This window comes from Adelges cooleyi, unplaced genomic scaffold (assembly GCF_023614345.1).
Source record: "Adelges cooleyi isolate 19-005CV unplaced genomic scaffold, UGA_ACOO_1.1 ACOO_flye_CR_arks_rails_tigmint_CR_PRNA_59, whole genome shotgun sequence".
Taxonomy (NCBI): Eukaryota; Metazoa; Arthropoda; class Insecta; order Hemiptera; family Adelgidae; genus Adelges; species Adelges cooleyi.
In genome coordinates, this window is record NW_026096285.1 from 5,877 (window position 1) to 24,987 (window position 19,111).

The 19,111-nt window shown below is 32.5% G+C and overlaps 1 protein-coding gene across 1 annotated transcript; it reads left to right on the plus strand.

The window, feature by feature from the left end:
- The first annotated feature begins 5,548 nt into the window (after window positions 1-5,548).
- On the plus strand, window positions 5,549-14,367 carry LOC126843998 (uncharacterized). Its single transcript, XM_050581832.1, has 3 exons — window positions 5,549-5,574; window positions 6,398-6,842; window positions 14,218-14,367. The coding sequence occupies exons 1-3, from the start codon at window positions 5,549-5,551 to the stop codon at window positions 14,365-14,367; spliced, it is 621 nt and encodes a 206-aa protein (XP_050437789.1).
- The last annotated feature ends 4,744 nt before the right edge of the window (window positions 14,368-19,111 follow it).

A 19,111-nucleotide genomic window follows, 5' to 3' on the forward strand; every position in this document is an offset into this window, starting at 1 on the left:
CAAAGACCTTGGAATCCATCTAGTTCCTTCTCTCTTTCGAACAGCATATTAATATTGCAGTTGGTAGAGCCCTAAAAGTTCTGGGTTTCATAAAGCGCAACACTACGCCCGATTTTTTTTTGAATTTTTAAAATTTATTATTGAATTTATGAAATTAAAAAATTGATTTTCGAAAACTGAGTGTGGCATCGTCCTAGCTAAGGTCACGCCACCTTTTTTTTTGAATTTTTAAAATTGATTTTTCAATTTTTGAATATAAAAAATTGATTTTGAAAACTGAGTGTGGCATCGTCAAGCTAAGGTCACGCCCAATTTTTTTTTGGATGTTGAATGACATGATATTTGAAATTCAAAATATTGATTTAAAATTGATTTTTGAATTTTGAATAAAAAAAATTGATTTTTGAGAACTGAGTGTGGCATCGTCCAAGCTAAGGTCACGCCCGATTTTTTTTTAGATTTTGAATGGATTTTTGAATTTAAAAATCATTTTTTAATTTTTGAAATTAAAAATATTAATTTTTGAGAACTGAATGTGGCATCGTCCAAGCTAAGGTCACGCCCAATTTTTTTTTGAATTTTTAAAATTGATTTTTGAATTTTTGAATATAAAAAAATTGATTTTTGAGAACTGAGTGTGGCATTGTCCAAGCTAAGGTCAAGCCCAAATTTTTTTTTGAATTTTTAAAATTGATTTTTAAATTTTTGAATATAAAAAAATTGATTTTTGAGAACTGAGTGTGGCATCGTCCAAGCTAAGGTCACGCCCAATTTTTTTTTGGATGTTGAATGACATGATATTTGAAATTCAAAATATTGATTTTAAAATTGATTTTTGAATTTTTGAATATAAAAAATTGATTTTTGAGAACTGAGTGTGGCATCGTCCAAGCTAAGGTCACGCCCAATTTTTTTTTGGATGTTGAATGACATGATATTTGAAATTCAAAATATTGATTTTAAAATTGATTTTTGAATTTTTGAATAAAAAAAATTGATTTTTGAGAACTGAGTGTGGCATCGTCCAAGCTAAGGTCACGCCCGATTTTTTTTTAGATTTTGAATGGATTTTTGAATTTTAAAATCATTTTTTAATTTTTGAAATTAAAAATATTAATTTTTGAGAACTGAATGTGGCATCGTCCAAGCTAAGGTCACGCCCAATTTTTTTTTGAATTTTTAAAATTGATTTTTGAATTTTTGAATATAAAAAAATTGATTTTTGAGAACTGAGTGTGGCATTGTCCAAGCTAAGGTCAAGCCCAAATTTTTTTTTGAATTTTTAAAATTGATTTTTAAATTTTTGAATATAAAAAAATTGATTTTTGAGAACTGAGTGTGGCATCGTCCAAGCTAAGGTCACGCCCAATTTTTTTTGGATGTTGAATGACATGATATTTGAAATTCAAAATATTGATTTTAAAATTGATTTTTGAATTTTTGAATATAAAAAAATTGATTTTTGAGAACTGAGTGTGGCATCGTCCAAGCTAAGGTCACGCCCAATTTTTTTTTGGATGTTGAATGACATGATATTTGAAATTCAAAATATTGTTTTTAAAATTGATTTTTGAATTTTTGAAATTAAAAATATTAATTTTTGAGAACTGAGTGTGGCATTGTCCAAGCTAAGGTCACGCCCAATTTTTTTTTGGATTTTGAATGAATTTTTGAATTTTTAAAATCATTTTTTAATTTTTGAAATTAAAAATATTAATTTTTGAGAACTGAATGTGGCATCGTCCAAGCTAAGGTCACGCCCAATTTTTTTTTGAATTTTTAAAATGATTTTTGAATTTTTGAATATAAAAAAATTGATTTTTTGAGAACTGAGTGTGGCATCGTCCAAGCTAAGGTCACGCCCAATTTTTTTTAGATTTTGAATGGATTTTTGAATTTTTAAAATCATTTTTTTAATTTTTGAAATTAAAAAAATTGATTTTTGAGAACTGAGTGTGGCATCGTCCAAGCTAAGGTCACGCCCAATTTTTTTTGGATGCTGAATGACATGATATTTGAAATTCAAAATATTGATTTTAAAATTGATTTTTGAATTTTGAATATAAAAAAGTTGATTTTTGAGAACTGAGTGTGGCATCGTCCAAGCTAAGGTCACGCCCATTTTTTTTTGAATTTTTTAAAGTTTATTATTGAATTTATGAAATTAAAAAAATTGATTTTCAAAACTGAGTGTGTCATCGTCCAAGCTAAGGTACGCCCAATTTTTTTTTGAATTTTTGAAATTAAAAAAATTGATTTTTGAGAACTGAGTGTGGCATCGTTCAAGCTAAGGTCACGCCCAATTTTTTTTTGGATGTTGAATGACATGATATTTGAAATTCAAAATATTGTTTTTAAAATTGATTTTTGAATTTTTGAAATTAAAGATATTAATTTTTGAGAACTGAATGTGGCATCGTCCAAGCCAAAGTCTAAGGTCGTGCCTGATTTTGACATTTTCAAATCTTAGCTATGGCACATAACGAAACAAATTGTTAGTTACAAAAGCTTTCTTTACAAAAGCATATTTGTTAAGATATTTGAGATTAAATATGGGGTTAGGGGTTGAAATGGTGTTGGGGGTTGAAATGGAGTTGGGGGTTGGTGGTAAGAGATATGATATAGGGGTTGGGGATAGGGGATAAGGGTAGGAGTGAGGGGGTAAGAGATAGGGGTAGGAGATAGGGGTAGGGGATAGGGTAGGAGATAGGATATAAGAGACAAGAGATAAGAAATAGAAGTAAAAGGTAAGAGATGAGGGGTAAGGGATAGTATGGGGTTGGGGGGTGTGAATGGGTTTACACTGTTTTCTGATAAGAGGTATGTTGTACGTTCAACGTTAAAGTTAGAACTAAATGATAAAAATAAAAATAGTTTAATAGCCCGAGTTCTCTATGAATTGTTTTAAGCCTTCTTTCTAAGATATTAAACACTACAATATTAGCCAGAAACTTAATATACTAAGCTGCTAACCTTAGTTACTAGTTTGTTACTGCTTCTTAATATACTATATCATTATTATAATTCCACGACTACTCTATATTTATTCGGTACCTTTATTAGACATGAAAATGCTCTTTCGTGGTTGCAGACTCGGCTGAAAAACTTTTTTTTGATACTTATAATTTTTAAAATATTCAAAATATTATGACAAAAAATCTGGATGTATTATTATTATTTATACAAAAATGTCTATGTATTTTTTTACTCGTTATAGGCTAAACCTGGGCGTAAAGCATTGGTTCAACCTGAATCTGTCTTTATTGTACTAGAACGATACAAAGATCAATAATTTGACAACGGAAAATTAAGAGGACTATCTCATGAGATTTGGGAAACTTTGTATTCGGAACTTAACTATAGAGTTCCAAAAAAAACATTATATATCTCGGTCTTACAAGATCGACATCAATATCAATCAAAATTAAAAAGTAGTTTGGGAATTGGATTTATTTCGAAAAATGATAACTCTTTTACATCTACTACCTGTAACACAAGTGATGAAAGTGACTCTAGCAAAGGAATAGAAACCTCTTTCAGACTAAATATTCCTTATACAAGATATCTTGAAATGAAACCAGAGGCCACATAATATAAAAATAAAAATAGAGTTAGAACCTACCAAGTTTTAAAGCAAAATGTATGGTCTGACATCATAAACGATGAATTTTTAAAAAAATTTGAGCTACCCTGCAATTTTGTGTACAAAAGATGCAAAGTGAGAACAAATACTTCACACAGTCGATATTTTTTGGATTTTCAAGCTACATGCAAAGATTGCAATAACAGCTTAAAAGGATGGAGTGAAAAAACACCGCTCAAGGGGGAGCCGTTAGAGATAATTATTTTAACCAAAGACACAAAAGGTATGGAGGCTGATCATTTGACTAAAAGATATCTTAAAGGCAATAAGCGCAGAGTAGTTGCTACTGAACTGGCAAAAGACTTAGCCAGTAATTGGAGACGAAAAAAAGCTACAGAAGACATGGAATTTGATTCTTTATCCCCTCCAAATTTATATCGTCATAGCGTGTTACGTAAAGCGAAGCAAGAGGAAACGACAAAAGCTTAGGTATTACAATTAGAGACCCAGTATATTAGTTGAGTTAAAACATACTCAATTCGCAGAATCGATTCATACAATAGGCATCGACCCATTCTTGGTTCACTATTGGAGCAACCAACAAATTATAATTTATAAGGATTTATGCAAAAAGTACAACCAAATTATCCATAGATGCTACAGGCGGCCTCGTTAAAAAATTAAAGCGAACTTGATGGACTTAATTTCAGCCCATATATTTTTATACGAGGCAGTCATAAACACATCATACGGTCAATTCCTATAAATCAAATGATTTCCGAAAAACAAGACACTCTAACAATATGTTCATGGCTTACGCAGTGGCTACGTTCGGCTGTTAAAACGCCACATGAAGTGGTTTGCGACTACTCTAGTGCATTGTTAAGTGCAGTTACTAGATCGCTTTGTAATTCCAGCATGGAAAATTATGTAGGTCAATGTTTTAATGTGCTAACGGCAAAGAAAAAACTTTGCCTAAATCTTTTGTACGCATTGACGTTGCACACATGATTAAAATATTTTGCCGTATACCACTGTTTAAAGGTATCCAGAACAAAAAATTGAAGCAATTTTACGTAAGATGTCTACGACTTTTAATTTCTTCAATTAGTTTGAACGAGTTCACAGAAATTTTAAAATCAATATTAACAGTGGCATTAAGTGAAACGGATGTTTGGTCAAACAAAATGGCTACTCCGACAGAATGTAGCAGAAATTTGTTTATTAAACAAAATTAAAGGGATTGACGCCAACCAAGACTACTCGTTTGATTCCAATAACGAAACAGAAAACATTGTTTTTGACTTTGAAGAAAATCCATTAGAAGAGACTTGCAGTAATTTAAAAGAGTATCTACAGGACATTAAAAAATATTGCTGTTGTAAATTCAAAAGTTAAAGGTGACCGCGATTCTGCTTATTATTTACCTGAATTAAGTAAAACTATTTTACGTTTATGCAACCATTTTCCAATGTGGACTGGAGTTATGGTTCAACTATTTCAATCTCCATACACAATTGCTTCTTCATCTCATGTGGAAAGTGACTTTGGTAATTTAAAAACACGTATTCTGCGTTTTGAAACGAGACCAATGACTGCCGATCGGTTTGTGGCAAAACATTTAAAATCCATTGAAGGCAATGCCATACTATTCCGAAGTCAACAACTTAGACATGATTTTGATAATCATCTACCGTCTAGCGTTTCAGTCATTGATACAGACTGTAAAAACAATGAAGAATCAATTCCAGGTACTTGTTCAAGCGTTGAAGACTGTAAAGACAAATCAGATAATGTCATTAATGAAATTAACGAATTAGAAGGAATAGAATCTCTTTGCAGTGATAAAAGTTCTACTTCACTTAATTCATTAGATGCTTATGAAAATTGGCGGGGGCTGGGTAATCCAGAAATTCCTGTATTCCCTGGAAACAAAATTGGTAAAAAAAACGTATAACCACTTACATGGACCCAGCTCCCGAAATCGATCGGTATTTGCAAAAGGCAAATACAAGGTCGAACCTAAATTCTCTTCTCCTTAATGGTAATATTGCAACACCCGTTAGTTATGCGAAAAAAACATTTTTATTGATGAACACGTGTCCATTTGATGCACTTGCATGCATTATCACAATGGCTTATACTGACATAGCATCATACAAATTGTTTATGGATAACAATAACAACCAAATGCTAAAGTTTTGTAAAAATCTGGCTCTTAACGGACCTTCTAAGACAACCTATATTGATAAATTGGAGCTATTAAAACCTATATTTAAAGGTAGTGATAATATTGCAAAAACACATGTCATTGATAGCCGTTGCAATGTTGCATTTGTTATAACAAAATTGTTGCAAAGCGCACCTTCGGCCATACAAGAAATGCGTTGCTCGAATAAGATGTGTAAAAATTATAAAAAAACCGTCGAAAGTCCTACTTTAATTATCAGATCAAAAACGAAAAGATTTACCGAATTACAACAATCTATTGAAGATTATATTAAAGAAAAAACGTATGACTGCGGAATCTGTGAGGGTGAAATACGTTCATCGAGAAAATTAATGCCTCATCTGTTTTATTGAAACGGACATATTTAAAGAAAACGGACATTTTCAATTAAATGAATTCCCCACGGAACTACGAATAAATGATGACACGTAAGAATTATAATGAAAATGTGTATAACTGTTTTAATATATTGTTAGTACTGTTGGATCCGCTTACACACATACACGTATGTGGTGAATTGGCCACCCTGTCTGTGCCGCCACCACCGGTTTACGGGATAGCGTTAATATAACCTTTATGCAAAGGTTATGGCAAGCGAGTCTTGAATGGGACAGTAATTTACCAGAGGACTTAGATAAGTTATGGGGTCAATTTGTAAAAGAGTTGCCGTCAATCGATAAAATAATGTTGCCTCGACATATCGACATGCGCGTGTATTCGAAAATTGAATTAGTAGGATTTTCCGATGCCTCGCTACGTGGCTACGCGGCCGTTGTATATTTGCGGGTGGTAGACAGTTCCGGTCATGCCACGGTGAATTTCGTCACCTGTAAGACCAAAGTAGCACCAATCAAAACCACTAAATGTCAAACTACAGTGCCGCGCCTCGAACTCTGTGCTGCTCTATTACTCGCTACTACATTAAATCGCGTAAAAACCTGTCTAGACATTGATATTTCAAATATTTATGCGTGGACCGACTCTACGGTAGTATTGTCGTGGTTAACGGTCAGCCAAAAATCATTTAAAGTATTTGTAACGAACAGAATCGCAAAAATACAACAATTATTACCGGATTGTAAATGGTCTTATATCAATACAACCGATAACCCGGCGGACCCGGCATCGCGTGGTTTATTACCCCATGAAATGGTCTTGTGTGACATTCACCGAGAGGGTCCGACGTTTTTACGATTACCTGCTGAACAATGGCCGCGACATAAGTGTGACCTATTAAAGCCGGAACAATTACCAGATTATCAACAAAGGGCCGTAATACTTATTAACGCTGACAATGAAACCGCCGCCGATCAAATTATACACCGTTTTTCTTCGCTAACCCGTATGCAAAGGACGCTCGCCTATGTATATCGTTTCCGCTTTAAGCCTACACCGACCGGCCCTCTGTCATTTTCCGAACTTCATTATATTTTAAACCAAGCTGTACGGTTGACTCAACAAAGATATTTTAATGATCTCAAAAGGCAATTAATAAGTCGATTTGTTGTTACACCTGCATCTTTGGCCCAATTATCACCATTCATTGATTCGGACGGACTTATACGAGTTGGTGGCCGCCTTCGCTACGCATCGCTTGACGCAGACGCAAAACATCCCGTTCTACTACCTAAAACGTCACACTTATCTGAACTAATAATCAAGCATTACCATCAGGGATATTTACATGCCGGTCCAAAATTAGTTTTATCAATGATGCGACGTAAGTTTTGGATACTTTCCGGTCGCGATGCGGTAAGACATTTTATTTATACGTGTGTCCCATGTATACGTCATAAGGCCAAACACCCTAATCCGTTGATGGGCAACCTGCCCCTAGCGCGCGTTCAATCCACCCGAGTGTTCATGAACGTCGGCATGGATTATGGAGGTCCCTTTATAATCAAAGAAAGTCGCCGTCGCAATGCCCGTACACAAAAATGTTATTTGGCTTTATTTATTTGTATGGCCGTGAAAGCCATCCACTTAGAAATCGTGTCTGACTTATCAACGGATGCGTTTCTAGCCGCGTTAGACCGCTTCGTCGCCCGCCGGGGTATACCCAGTAACATATATTCAGATTGTGGCAGTAATTATATCGGAGCAGCGCGTCAATTAAAAGAACTTTTTAATGACATTAATACGCAATCGGCTGTTATGACTCGGGTACCGTGTCAATGGCATTTTAACCCACCTGCCGCGCCGCATATGGGTGGCTTATGGGAAAGCGCTATAAAAAGTACAAAACATCACTTAAAACATGTTATTGGTCAACAAGTTTTGACGTTTGAAGAATTGCATACTCTCGTTACACGCATCGAAGGCATTCTTAACTCGAGACCATTATCGTCCTTATCGTCCGATCCGCATGATCTATGTGCCCTAACACCGGGTCATTTTTTAGTCGGCCAACCAATAATGGCCTTACCGGAGAAGGATTTTACAAATGTCAAAACCAACCGTCTTCACCGCTGGGAGCTCTTAAAACAGCTACATCAATCGTTTTGGGTACGCTGGACAAAGGAGTACTTGAGTACATTACAAGGCCGTCTCAAATGGTACAGTACAACGCCAAACTTATCAATTAACGACCTCGTAATCGTTGAAGCTCCAAACCGTTCGCCTACCGATTGGCATCTCGGGCGCGTAATTGAGGTCCATCCCGGTTCCGATTCGATCGTCCGTACCGTAACTGTAAAAACGCAAAATGGAGTTATTAAACGGCCAGTAGTAAAACTCGTCAAGTTGCCCTCTTCTTAATCCTTTCCTAAAACTTTCCTGGTACATTAAAAAAAAGTATTGTAATAATTTTAAGTAATAATTTTAAGTCAAAAGCTAATTTAATATCACCTATTGATCACGTGAAGAACGTGGGATTTTGAAAGCCTTCAACTTTCAACGCTGGGAGTATGTTGGATCCGCTTACACACACACACGTATGTGGTGAATTGGCTACCCTGTCTGTGCCGCCACCACCGGTTTACGGGATAGAGTTAATATAACGCTTTTCGATACACTCTCGCTCGTTCTTCTGTCCGGTGTGCGCATCGAACGTTTTGGTTCCCGACGCGAGCGCCGATTTCCATCGCCGCCATATTAGCCTTCGCCTCATGGTCGCTAATTAGCAAAAATCATTTGTGTTGTTAATCGTCCTAACGATTCGCGCGTGCCCTTGTACGCATTATAGTTAATCGCCCTAGCGATTCGCCCGGACTACACATAGTCGTGTTTTGTTGAAATCGCCCTAGCGATTCGCTCGTACCTCCGTACGCATTATAATAAAATCGCCCATGCGATTCGTATGCACCTTGGTGCATAATTAGCTCGCCCAGCCGACCGGTGGTGTGTGTGTCGGAAGATTCATGTATGTTGTCATCATCGAATCAACGTCAACCCGTGCAAATAATCAATGGTCGATAAGTACCATCTATTATAATATATTTGTTGTTCTATATTGTTGCGCCGGGTGGCATTAGATTATAAGTATTCTCCCCCCTGTCCCCATTATTTAATAGCTTTACATTAATATTATCATTTGTTAATACATACACTTTTATTGCATTTAATTTCTACATATCTATTTATTGTTTAGTACCATCTTTTATCCATACCATACAGTCCACTTTATCCCCCTTTATCTTAAGAATCCTTTGAAAATTGAACCACGCTATAATCCGACCCAACCCGTCTATAGATATCCGGGCGGTCGATTAAACAAGTACATCGAACAATATATATATATTAAGTCTAAGCGACTTTATTATTATTTAAACTTAGTATTTTAAATAATGAAGTTACACGCAAGTTATGACATAATTTTTATATTAAACAATGAAAAACAAGACAGCGCCTTATCTTGTGATAATACGTTGATATGATAAGAAATAATACAACATCTCCCTTTTCAAGTTTTCAACTTACAATTCAAACAACGTTGACTTATAAATAAAGATAAAAAAAATAATTTTACAAAATATTTAACATGAGCTTAATATACGACAAATACATAAATGTACCAAAATATACATAATCACTTAAATTATTATTAATAATAATCATGTTACAAGTACATTATTATCATTTTTATTTAATTTTTTCATGAATATTGTATTTTTCCTAAGTATTTTGTTTGTTTTTTTTCAACTCTCACCAAGTATGATCTAGGCCAACTAGTTACCTACCTACATACAGACTGCTTTGCACCATTGTTTTTGAAAATTTATCCTGTATCATTATGGGCTCGTTTAATTTAAACTGTCTCTCTTCACTTGTAGCTCCTTTATAATTAACAACTTCAAAATTAATACTTTCCTTCACATTTCTTATTTTTCTATTTCAACTTTATTATTTTACCTAGTGACCTCATTGTAAATCCCCCAAATGTTTTAATAACTACCTCACTTTTTTCTAATTTTATTGATTTAATTTTTTTATAAATTTGTAAAGGCATCACATTCAACTGAGCGCCTGTGTCTAACTTTATTTCCACATAAAAACCATTTATTTTCACCTTATCTGTCCACATATTATTTGTACCTACTTCAACTTCATCTAAACACAAGTATTTACTCACTTCATTTTCTTCCTCAACCGTATCTATCTGTCTATTTTTACTCTTCTCATATTTTGTTTTATTTTTACACATTAAGGCAAAATGATTTTTAAATCCACATATATTACAAGTCTTATTATATGCTGGACACTCATTTAAATTGTGTACTTTAGCACATTTATAACAGTTAAATTTGTATTTTTGTTGATTACCATTTTCCTTCGTCGTCGTCTTCCTTGGATGTTCTCCCGTAGCCTTGATCAAACACTTTTTTTCCGCTGTTTTCCCATTGACCATTTTGTTGAATTGATTTTGTTCTCCTTTTTCTTTTCGAGATAATCAATTTGACTTCCATTTTCTTGCACCAGTATTTTTCTATGAATTTCTGCCTGCTCGACTGCTTGGCAGTGACACACAACTTTATCAAGACTTAAGTCTTTACGCAGTAATTTTGATTGAAGATCTTTATTATTGATAGCAAGAACAATTTTCGTTCGCAACAATTTGTCCTCTGTCTTCCCAAACCCACAAACTTTTTATTAAATTCCTTAAGTCGGCATACAATTTGTCAAATATCTCAACAGAATCTTGTTTTTCTCATAAAAAACTTATAATACTCCATTACTTCGTTTCGTTTTGGTGTATAGTATTCTTCTAATTTATTGAAAATGATTTCAACCGTTTCATCCTTTGACTTTACATTAAATGTTCTGTATATTTTAACGCCCTCTCTGCCAATTAAGGTCAACAAGCGTGCCACTTGCACTTTTTGAGGCTTTTGCGTTGTCTATGTGGCTTCGAAGAATACCAGGACTTCTTCCTTGAATAATTCGTAATTTTCAGCCACATTGCCAGTTAATTTCAAACATTCTGGTTTATTAAATTCCATAATTAACACTTTATTTCACACGTGCACTTTTTTTTTTATCTTATTCAATCGTGTAAAAATTAATTAGTTCGCGACTGCGCCATGTTTTAATATATTGTTAGTACATCGAACAATATATATATTAAGTCTAAGCGACTTTATTATTATTTAAACTTAGTATTTTAAATAATGAAGTTACACGCAAGTTATGACATAATTTTTATACTAAACAATAAAAAAACAAGACAGCGCCTTATCTTGTGATAATACATTGGTATGATAAGATATAATACAACAATAACTATTAACTAAGATAAGAAATAATATAAAATAAAATAAATGAAAAACACTAATACAGTAAATTAATAAGACAACTGTGATTTTTTTAAATAAAATAATTAAAATTATTTATTTACAGATACATATTTTATGGCTTAGTCGCATACTATTCAGACCACTACGTTGCACACATTAGACGGTCCAAAAATGTATGGGAAATACATAACGACTTGGAAAAAAAAATTAAAAAAAACAACCGCAACTTCAACTAAGATCCAACCTCATATTATTACATATATAAAAAATCAAATTATTTAGAACTGTATTATTTTAATGTTTCATTTATTACAATACACTTTTTTTTAATTTGCAGCATAACTATGTATTATGTATTTAAATTATGTTTAATTTTTTTTTTTGTTAGATTGCCTATGAAACATTTTATTTTTATTTACAGCATTGTTAAAGTTATTTTTATTGGATTTAATACTATTTTTCAAGTACAAAGCCCTTATACAAGACCAAATTGTATAATTTAAATTTGAAAAAAGTGAAAATTAGTGATAATAATAATAATAATTTTTTATATTTTATTTATTGAGATTTTGTTAAATAAAACATTATACCTCGATAATTACAACATTATAACAATTGTTTAGCTATAAAATATTAAAAATCCATAGTATATTTATCTTACATACAATTTATTGTATGTTGTAACAAGTAATAATAATAGAAAGCTAGTTTATTATTTATACGTATTTATTTATTATAATTTACGGGCATAGCCCAGATTAACATTTGAGTGCATAATACATAATAATAAAATATAATGCACAATAATTAAAAATAGACGAAGAAGAGAAAAATATAGCCAGTATAAAGTGGCAAGAAAAAATAATATTAAATAATAATAGTAACAAAAATACAATGTTTTTAAAAGGTAAACGTTGTTCAAGGTCTTCATTGGCGTGGCACATAAGGCGAATAAGGGGAGAGTTTTGGAGATAACTGGAAGACAAATATGAAATATAAAAAGGGGCAGAATTTCTAGTTTGGCGGGCAGGTACCTACAGTAAAATTATTATTGGCTAAAAATGAGCGAGAGTCTACCAACCCGGAAAGAAGGCCAGATAAGAATATTTTGTTAGCCATATGCCTACGATCTGCAAGGCTGGGCAGGTTTAACACATGGATAATAGGTGAGTAGTCGTGGTGAGGACAAGGGACTTTGAACACGTAAAAGGCAAACCACAGATATTTTCTCTGGATTTGCTCAATCATTGACTCAACAGTAGTGTGAGGGTCCCAAATAACAGATCCATATTCAAGTATAAGTCTGACGAGAGCATAATAAAGAGCTTTCAGCGAGCCAGATAGTTTAAAATCGCGTGCAATCCTCTGGATAAAACCGAGAAGTTTAAGCGCTTTACAGCAAATATCTTCAACGTGTAAACGAGTTCTCGATAAATGGAAGCCGAGATCACGAACCAAATTACCAGCATGCACGACAGAATAGCTCATGAATTTTATAATTAAGGTCAGTGAGTCATTTATACGTATAATATTATATAATGAGAACGAAGAAAAAATTACAGTCTACTAAAAGCCTAAAAGTATAAAACATGGAATAAGCTTTAGCCTGCTTGTTCATAAATAGTGATTTTTTTTTATTTAAATTTTTTTGTGATTTATGATGATAGTAAAGTCCATATTATATGTTCTGGCCAAATAAACAATAATCTTGTTGTTTAGTTAATGCGCTACTTAAATGTTGTTTTCGGGCTGGGGGAGGGGGGGCAAGGCTAAAGCATGTTCCATGCTAAAAAAAAGAAACTTCTTAGAAATCGAGTGATTTAAGGTTTTGTAGACTGGCATTTAATACCTTTAAAGTATATGTTAGAATTGAACCTAATGAATTGATAAACGCTCTTAACTCGTCCAGAAACTCTGAGAGGGGATCAGAATAATGATAATATAATGGACATTACCAATTAGGTCAGACTCAGTATACATTTAATGATATTTACGTGACATTTAAAAAAACTAGATGGACTGGCCGGTACCACAAAGTACCGATATGACACAGTACAAAATATATCAGGCTTAATGTTACAAACTGTTTTATAGTGTATGGGTTCTATACCTTTTATACAATATTAATTATATCTACTGTGTCTCTTATACAAAGAAATTATAGCGCATGCATAAGTCGGTGAACCCCGTGTATCTTGTGTGGAACTAGGTTGCAAATGTTCTTAAGTCGGTTGCAATTAGTTGCAAACAGGTTGCTAAATATAAGCGAAGGTCCGGAGTTAATCGGACAAAGTGGGGGGGCTAGCCCCCCCTCTTGTAATTCGGTATATCTTGTTGGGAACTAGGTTGCAAATGTTTTCAAGTCGGTTGCAATTAGTTGCAAATAGGTTGCTAAATATTGGCGAAGATCCAGAGTTGATCGGACAAAGTGGGGGGGCCAACTTCACGTACGTTGCACAGTGCACATTTTATTTAAAACATATTTAAAATTTTGAAACATACGTTTCTTATCAACATTTAAAACAAAAATATTTATGTACGTAATGATTTGACGCTTTATAGCAAACTATGGGGGAGCTTAATAGCTTATGAGAAACATATTAGGTTTTAATTTGAATCTGAGTATGAGTAACCAAAATGTGTCTCAGAATAGTGTTTTTTTATTTTCCCAGTGTGATGACATTGAGAATCAAGAACATAGTGACAATCCGTCTACTCAAGTAGAAATTGGAGCACTTCGTCGTCTATTGCATGTCATTCACGGGGACCATCACGTAAGAGGCAAGCACGAACGACTACTGAAAAAGTGGAGGATGTGTTGACAAAGGCTGAGAAACGATTAGAATCTATCACTGCCGATGATTCATTTGACCGATATGGCAAACACATTGCAGATCGACTTAGGCAGATCAGTCCGAATCAAATCAAATTTGTTCAAAAATTAATAGGTGACGTTCTATTTGAAGGTGAAATGGAATCCCTAACCAGAAACTGCAAAATAGTTAATATGGAAGAGAAAGAAGATCACCACCATTCATCTATAAAACGCACTTATCCACCTCGATTTGAACAACAATATCAGTTTTCACAGTATAATGTACCTCGGAGTTGTACTGGAACATCTCAACAAATTACAAACCAAGTCGAAACAGGATCAGCTAAAACACCACTAATGTCACGTGATGTAGCTTCAGGCTTAGTAGAATATCTTAACACGTATTCAAGTGAAAATGCCTAAGGGTCTTCATTTTTTACTTATGATAATATCAAAAAATGTTTATCTTACCATTGTACGATTATCTAAATATTTGTATTTTGTTGATAAAAAAATGTAACATTTCGTTCAAAAAAGTAATATATTTGTACTTAATTTTGTATGTCTTCAGTTTGTTTTATAAAAATTAAAGTTAATACTTCTAAAAAAATATAATATTTAGTATTCACTAACCTTTGAGTAATCCTTTTTTAAAACCTGGTAGATTGCGTTACATGTTTCAGGAATTATTCTACTCAAAGCTGGTTTGGATACAATGGTTGTGAACTCCAAATCTTTATAGCTTCTCCCTGTAGCAAGGAATCTTAAGGTTGCTGAAAGCCTTTCATGCGGTGAGATAGCTTTTCTCATACAAGTGTCATCTTTCTTTATGTATGGCAATACAAGTGCCAACAATCGATTGTAAGTCGTAGCGTCCATACGCAAATAATTGCGCCAGTCATTAGATTCAGTACTTAATTGTTTCAGTAAATTGATGTGAGAGTACTGACCTCTTTTTAAAAGCCATTTCCTTGACCACTTTCTTTTGTTCACCTTTTTTTTCCTTAAAAGGTGATGCACCCGCACTAGAGAAACTATAGTAGAAATCAACAATAGTTCTTCTTCCATATTTTTGAAAACTCTGAACTACAAAAAAACTGAACTACAATTAAACTAAACGGAACTGAACTGAAGTAAAATATAGCTGAAATTGAAATGGAAAACTGAGTAATAAACGGAACGTGTAGACACTCAATCAAATGTACGTTTTATTGTTCGTTTTTACATATCCGATAAGACGTACAATAAGTCGTTACGTGTAAACCCCCCTTAAGATGGAAATCGAAAGCTCTGACATCGTGAGTATAATAATTAGTTAAAACAATTACAATCATTTAACGATATTGTTAGTATGTAAAAAATAATTATTACTATTAGTATTTATGTTGTGTCAATTCGATTTGATGTTATCTTTTCTTGTCTTTGACCTTTCACAATAAAATACTCTCCGATTATATACAAATACTTCTACTTAATATTAAAAAGCAAAATTTAAGTAGTTTTTTTTAAATTTTATTTCAAGTATATTGTTGTCTTGTTTTATAAATTGTTTTACGTCATACTTGTCATATCGTTACAAATATAATATATTATTCCTAAGCTGTAGATGTAGCAGATATAAATAGATAAAGAGGAAATACTTTAATAGTTTTAACATTCTTAATATATATTTATACATTATAAAACAATAAATGAAAAACCCCATTCTGTAGCAAAATCACAAATTTAAAATAGTCTGGTGGGAACTGTAAAATGACCTAATACAATTAAAAGTTTCCCTTAATTATTGGAAAATCATATCTCATAAATTAAAAAAAAACTAATTTTATATTAAAACAAATTTTGAACTTTTTTACATTTAAAATGTTGTAATAATACTTTTTTTTTTATAAAACAGTTTTATTTAGATATTTTCTTCAATTTATAAATAGGAACTTATGAGTGGTGAAATGTCAAAGAAGACAATCAAAGTAATCAACAGGGTTTGGACACATACGTAGAAAGTCTTCAATCTTAAAATCTGTTGTCAAACTTTTGATTATCTTCATATTTTTCACGCGACCAGTATGCTCTTTTGGCTCACTTTGGATAACATTTTTTCTTGGATGTTATTTCTTCGATGTATTCATATAAATGTTCATGATTAAATTCATACATTTCTCCGACAATATCCAAAAAAATTGGATCAGTGTCCGGGATAATACCTACTAAATTCTTTGTTAATTGAGTAGCGGTGTCGGATTGATTGAGTTAAAATTTAATCAATTCAGCTTTTACATTATTCAAATTGTTTTGAAATAAGTCCAATTTGATAATCAAAAATATTCGACATATATCGGGATAGTCTTCAAGCAGTCTTAAAAAATTGTATGAATACTTTTTATACAAAACTTCCCAGCCAAAATCTAAGAATTTCGGGTAATTAATGCATTCATCAAGACTTTCATAATCAGGCACTGGTACATCAATCTGGAACAAAATAATAATAATTATATCAGAATTATAATATTACAATTTTACACTTAATTTCGAAGTCTTGTTTTTAATAGGTTGAGAAATGGGTAAGTTTGGCCAAATTTTTAAAGTTTATTTCTGGATCAGAATTTAGAAATAACTCTTTACACAGCTCTTTTACTCAATGCCTCAGCCCCCCCCAAAAAAAATATCTAAATACGCCCCTGCATTTACTATGACAAGTAGAGATAGAGATAGGTTCAGAAAATATGAGTCAGGAAGTAATAAAAGAGCACGTCAACAACTAAGAGACGATTTTATAAAAAGACTAACGGGATCTTTCGATAAATATCATAAGCCATCTACATCTCAAGAAAATTATGCATCTGATGTCCCTAAAAGCAATAGTGAATATGTCGATATAATTTCTGATAATTCAACAAGTATTTGTGAACAAAAATCACCTCTTATATCTGAAACTGATCACGTCCTTCAGGATAACGTATCTAAATCTTTAGAAAATGAAGATTCTGTAGACACTTTATTATCTTCAATTTCTAATAATAATAATCAATCAACAGCTGTTCAAAATTTAAGTAATTCCACTTTTGAATCTCTAGTAGCAATAACTGATTTAACAGACCCTGGAAATTGGCCAATCCAACTTAGTCATGCTGTTCGTATCGAAATAATAAAAAACGGGCATATAAAGTGGAAAATTTTAATTATCCAATAGATTCCGAGCAAAGAAAGTTTTCCGATTATTACTATACTCGCAGATTGTCAAATGGTGAAGTTATAAATAGATATTGGCTTACTTATTCTAAAAAGAAAAACTGCGTTTATTGTTTTTATTGTAAGCTGTTTGCAATAAGCAATAATGAACTTAGTACAACAGGTGTAAATAATTGGAGACATTTGTCAAGAATCCTGAATACACATGAAAATTCTTCTAATCATTTACTACCATTAAAAGCTTGGTATGAACTTAAAACTAGAGTCAATAAATGTCATACAATTGAGAAAGACCATATGAAAATGATCAAAAAATAAAAAACTCATTGGCGCAATGTTTTACTAAGAGTTATTGCTGCAATACAGTATTTAGCCAAAACTAATGATGCTTTCTGCGGATGTTTAGATGTCTTATACGAGAAAAATAATGGTAAATTTTTAGGCATTATAGAGATGTTGGCAAAATTTGATCCGGTCATCTCTGAACATGTACGTCGTATTAAAGACAACGAAACGCATGTCCATTACCTTGGACATAATATTCAAAACTCGTTGATTTCCATGATGGCACAAGAGGTAAAAATTAAAAAAGTTAAGTTGATAAAAAATTCTACTTATTTTTCTGTCATTTTGGACACTACACCAGATGTTAGCCACTGTGAGCAACTTTCTATTATAATAAGAATTGTACAGATAGATTTAGAAAATGATTCTAGCTGTTGTGAAATAAAAGAATATTTCATGGATTATATACATTAGGGTGGTCCTTAGTCATAAATGAAGAATTTTTTTTAAAAGTTTTTCAATGGGCTACCCCACCATTTTATTCTTTACTATGAAAAAAAAATTTGGGTAGAATTTGGTTTTGATAACTCACCCCCTTCACGTGCCGCAAGGGGGTTGAAGAATGACCAAATGGGGTAGTTTTATAGTTTTTTGAGTTTAAATAAAAAATTATTGCATTTAGCATAAAATTACATAATAACTTTATGATAGATCATTAAAATCTCTATAAAAAAGGTGTTCACAAATTTTTCCAAAAATGCATTATTATCCAAGAAAAAAATAAAACATAATTTTTTTCATTTATTTGGAAAACATCTTTATAGGAAAAAATATGATTATTTTATTTCGTTCCCGGGTCGGTTTCTATACTTTTTTTTCTAACGACAATTTTCGTTTTTCACAATATATTTGTTTTAAACGATCTTTAAATACATAATGGTTGATCGTATGAAATTTTTCCTAATGATCTATTTTGTAGACAATTTAATTTTGTATAAAATGCATTAAAAGCGTTTTACTCGATTTCCAATCGTTCATCGTAAATGAAAAAAAATATGTTTTATTTTTTTCTTGGATAATAATGCATTTTTGGAAAAATTTGTGAAAACCTTTTTTATAGAGAATTTAATGATCTATCATAAAGTTAATATGTAATTTTATGCTAAATGCAATAATTTTTTATTTAAACAAAAAACTATAAAACTACCCCATTTGGTCATTTTTCAACCCCCTTGCGGCACGTGAAGGGGGTGAGTTATCAAAACCAAGTTCTACCC

Excerpts from the sequence above, each read along its gene's own strand:
- LOC126843998 (XM_050581832.1), top strand. The coding sequence starts at position 5,549 with ATGGACCCAGCTCCCGAAATCGATCG. Across the intron at positions 5,575-6,397 it reads CCAGCTCCCGAAATCGATCG|GTTATGGCAAGCGAGTCTTG; the intron begins GTATTTGCAAAA and ends CTTTATGCAAAG. Across the intron at positions 6,843-14,217 it reads TCAGCCAAAAATCATTTAAA|TGTGATGACATTGAGAATCA; the intron begins GTATTTGTAACG and ends TTATTTTCCCAG.